The sequence below is a fragment of the Manduca sexta genome, chromosome 12 (genome assembly GCF_014839805.1).
Source record: "Manduca sexta isolate Smith_Timp_Sample1 chromosome 12, JHU_Msex_v1.0, whole genome shotgun sequence".
Taxonomy (NCBI): domain Eukaryota; kingdom Metazoa; phylum Arthropoda; class Insecta; order Lepidoptera; family Sphingidae; genus Manduca; species Manduca sexta.
In genome coordinates this window covers 13,310,243-13,314,066 of record NC_051126.1, presented here as the reverse complement: position 1 = coordinate 13,314,066, position 3,824 = coordinate 13,310,243, and the positions used below count along the sequence as shown (strand labels likewise).

General features: G+C 61.4%; 1 protein-coding gene across 1 annotated transcript; it reads left to right on the top strand.

Annotated features, from left to right (window-relative positions):
* The first annotated feature begins 334 nt into the window (after positions 1 to 334).
* Positions 335 to 2,111, top strand: LOC119189106 (serine/arginine repetitive matrix protein 1-like). Its single transcript, XM_037437931.1, has 2 exons — positions 335 to 1,583; positions 1,636 to 2,111. The coding sequence occupies exons 1-2, from the start codon at positions 335 to 337 to the stop codon at positions 2,109 to 2,111; spliced, it is 1,725 nt and encodes a 574-aa protein (XP_037293828.1).
* The last annotated feature ends 1,713 nt before the right edge of the window (positions 2,112 to 3,824 follow it).

Here is a 3,824-nt window from a genome sequence, read left to right as displayed (position 1 = left end):
AGCAGGCAGTGGGGGGGACTTTCTCTCCCATTGTCGCCGTCGTAGATCGTAATCCGGTGTGGAGGTCTGTGGATATGTCTCGCGCTTCCGCTGGAACGAGGGTCTTGGCTTAACCGCCCGGACCGCGAGGAAGAAAACCTCTATAAAAAATCACCCCGAATCCCAAGCGGCGGCGCACCGCGAGGGGATGCATGGCCGATGGGTAGTTCGGTCTCGAGTGCGACCCCCGCCAGAGTACCGGCCGACACTCTGTGCGGGTTACGCTAGGCTTACCCAGGTACAGGGGGCTCTGCCTGGGTGGACCACCCTTTCCCCCATACTCGTGGGAACAGTTATGGATGATTCACTTTTTAAACAACCAACAACACCATTGACGAGGTTGCCTACCCCGGTTCCGTCTGGGGAGGCGGAGTTCGTTGGGCGCAAGCCCGCCGATGGTAATGCAGTGCAGGAGAGGAAGGGCGCTAAGCCCATCGAAGTCGTAGTCCGAACAGCCAGGGCTGCAGAAGAGGATTCCGAATCGAGCGGGAGTGTCTCTTCCCTCCGGAGCAGGAGGCTCTGGAGGAGGCATTCCCGTTCGATTGACAGTCTCACGCTCAACACGAGCGATACGGATGAGCCGGCGCCTAAGGCTCTGACAGTCGATGGCAGGGGGAGAGGGCGTTCTCCCTTTGCCGGAAAATACGTTGGCCTGAAAAAGGCACAGAAGGAACGCGACAGACTGAAGCGGGAGGAGGCGCGACAGAAGACAGAGGAGGAGATCGAAGAGCGTCTCCGCTTCGTAAAGTCGCCGATGCCTCCAAAGGATAATTCAGATGAAGACCGCCCCGTCCTCATGGAGGACCTTAAAGAGTGCGGGCAAATTGTGCGCGGTATAATTAGAAAATCGGGCAATCGTAAGGGCACGTCTCAAAAGGCGCTCAACCGGGTGATAAACATCATCACCCGGTACGTTGAGCAGCCAGAGTCCGCCGCCATAGCCCGCCTAAAGGTAGAGAGACAGAAGGCCCAGGAAGACAGTGCCCGCCTGGAGGCCAGTGTAAAACGGTTACAGGAGGAGAATGCCTCGCTCCGCCGTCGTCTTGAAAACTTGGAAGCGTCCAACAAGAATATCACCACGACGGAAGAGATGCTGGCCATGGTGGAGGCAAGGGTACAGGCCCAGTTAGAGTCCGCCCTGATGGGGCCAGCACAGCGGCCTCCTTTGGCCCATGAAAGGAGAGTGACAACCGGGGACACACAACTCCCCGTGTCGGGGGGAATAGTAGGCGGTCCTCCCCCGCCGAAGCCGCAGAGGGAGAAGGAAAAGGGGAAGGGGAAGAAGACAGCCCAACCAGTCCCACCTATTCCCGATGCTGTGGCCGGGCCGTCCAGCGCGCCTCCACAAGCTGTTGCGGGTCCTTCCACGGCCCCGACCGCGACGGCACCGCCGGGGAAGAAGAAAGAACATGAAAGGAAGAAGGCAACACCCAAGCCGAATCCCCAAAAGGGAAGAAAGAAGGACATGCCAGCACAACTCGCTTTGGAGCCCCGTCCGCTGCCGCCGGCCCCCTGCGTCCATGGACACGGCCTGGACAGAAGTTGTTAGCAGGAAGAAGAAAGCGAAGACCGGTGCACCAAAACCACCGCGGCAAGCATCGAAGCGCCCCGAGCCGAAACTCCGGCCGCCGAAGTCAGCTGCAGTAGTCATATCGCTGACACCGGCGGCCGTCGAGAAGGGGCTGACATACGCTGAAGTACTGACAGACGCTCAGCGGCGAGTGGACCTCTCTGGCCTACAAATTGATAGGCTCAGGCCGAAGTATGCAGCCACGGGCGCCATGCTCTACGAGGTGCCCGGGGCTGATTCTGAGCAGAAGGCTGATTCCTTCGCCGCAAGGCTCAGGGAGTGCTTTGGGGACTCGGACGTAGTTGTAACCCGGCCCACCAAGTGCTCCGAATTGCGAATTTCAGGACTAGATTTCGCGGCCACCTCCGAGTCAGTAAAGGCGGCCTTATGCAGTGCCGGCGGGTGTGCTGCAGAGGCGGTCAAGGTGGGGGAAGTCCGACCCGATAGATCTGGGATGGGCGCCGTTTGGGCCAAGGTGCCCACCAAAGCAGCCCAAAAATAAAGGCGGGACGGCTCAAAATAGGTTGGGTCATAGCGCGAGTGACCGTCCTTGAGGCGCGGCCCATGCGCTGCTACCGCTGCCTCGAGCAAGGGCACGTACGAGGTGGCTGCGCAGGTTCAACAGATCGCAGTGACCTGTGCTACCGCTGCGGCAAACCGGGCCACAAAGCCCGACAATGTGCGGACAAACTCAACTGCGTCCTGTGCGCCGCAGTTGGCAAGCCCGCCGGGCATCGAATCGGGGAAAGGCGTGTTCTGCCTCCACCCGCAAATCCCAGCGGCGCCCACGCAGGAGACCGGCTGCCGCGGCTGAGGTTCTGTCCCAGCCGCAGGCGGCGAGCCCACCGCAAACAGTGGCAGTGGCCGAGATGGATGTGGAGGAAATCGCCCATCAATAATGGACTTCAAGTTCCTCCAGGCGAACATAAACCACTGCGCCCGCGCCCAGTACCTGTTGTCCCAAAGCTTGGCGCAGTGGTCGGTGCACGTGGCCGTGGTCGCCGAACCGTATTTTGTCCCGCCCCGCGATAACTGGGTCGGGGACATCGACGGGTTGGTGACCATCATCACCCAGGGTGCCGCTGGCTCCCCGCCCTTCGCAAAAGTCGAGAAGGGCCAGGGATGCGTCGCGGCTCTGTTGGGGGATTTGTGGGTAGTAGGAGTGTATTTTTCCTCCAACAGACCCCTGGCCGAGTTCGAATCGTTTCTCGTACGGCTGGGGGCCCTGGTTGAGCAGGGCCGACCTCACAAGGTGATCGTCGCCGGTGACTTCAACGCAAAATCCGTTGTCTGGGGTTCGCCGGCGACCGACGCTCGCGGTGAGGTCCTGGAGGAATGGGCAATTTCCGTCGGCTTGGCTGTCCTGAACAGGGGTCGGTGAACACGTGCGTGCGGCACAACGGCGGGTCCATAGTGGATTTGTCGCTTGGGAGCCCCGTCGTCGCACGTCGTGTCCAGGGCTGGAGAGTCCTCGTGGGCGTGGAGACATTGTCGGATCATCGTTATATTAGGTTCGACGTCTCCGCGTCTTCGAGTATCCGGCCCAACAGCGGTGGACCGAGTGCCCCTAACCAGGACGGCCCGCGGTGGGCGTTACGGCGCCTCGATAACGAGGCCCTAGGGCTGGCCGCTCTGGCAGTGTCGTGGCTCCCCGCGCCGGAGGGTCCGGTGCGGGTCGAGCAGGAGGCGGAGTGGTTCCGGGTGGCAATGTCGGATGTTTGCGACGCCGCCATGCCCCGGGCCCTCCGTCATCCTCCGCGGCGGCAGGTGTACTGGTGGTCGGCTGAATTAGCGCAACTGCGCGCGTCTTGCGTGGCTGCGCGCCGTCGATACGCCAGGCATCGCCGTCGCCGTATCAGAAGTAGTACACACGAAGACCAGGAGCGGCAGCTCTACGGCCTCTATAAGGAGGCGAAGAGAGCGCTGCGGGTGGCCGTGCATAGGGCCAAGGTCGCGGCACGCAGGGGAGTTTTTGGAGACTCTCGACGCGGACCCGTGGGGGCGCCCCTACAAATTAGTAATGAATAAGCTTCGTCCAGCGGCGCCCCCGCTGTCGCAGAGTCTCCGGCCAGAACTTCTAGCCAACGTCGTCGCGGCCTTGTTCCCGGCCACCGAGGATACCACTCCTCCACCGATGGCGCCACCGGAAGTGGCGTCTTCGTCGTTAGAGTTATCGGCAAGGGATATTCCGGAGGTTTCGCCCGCGGAAATGCGG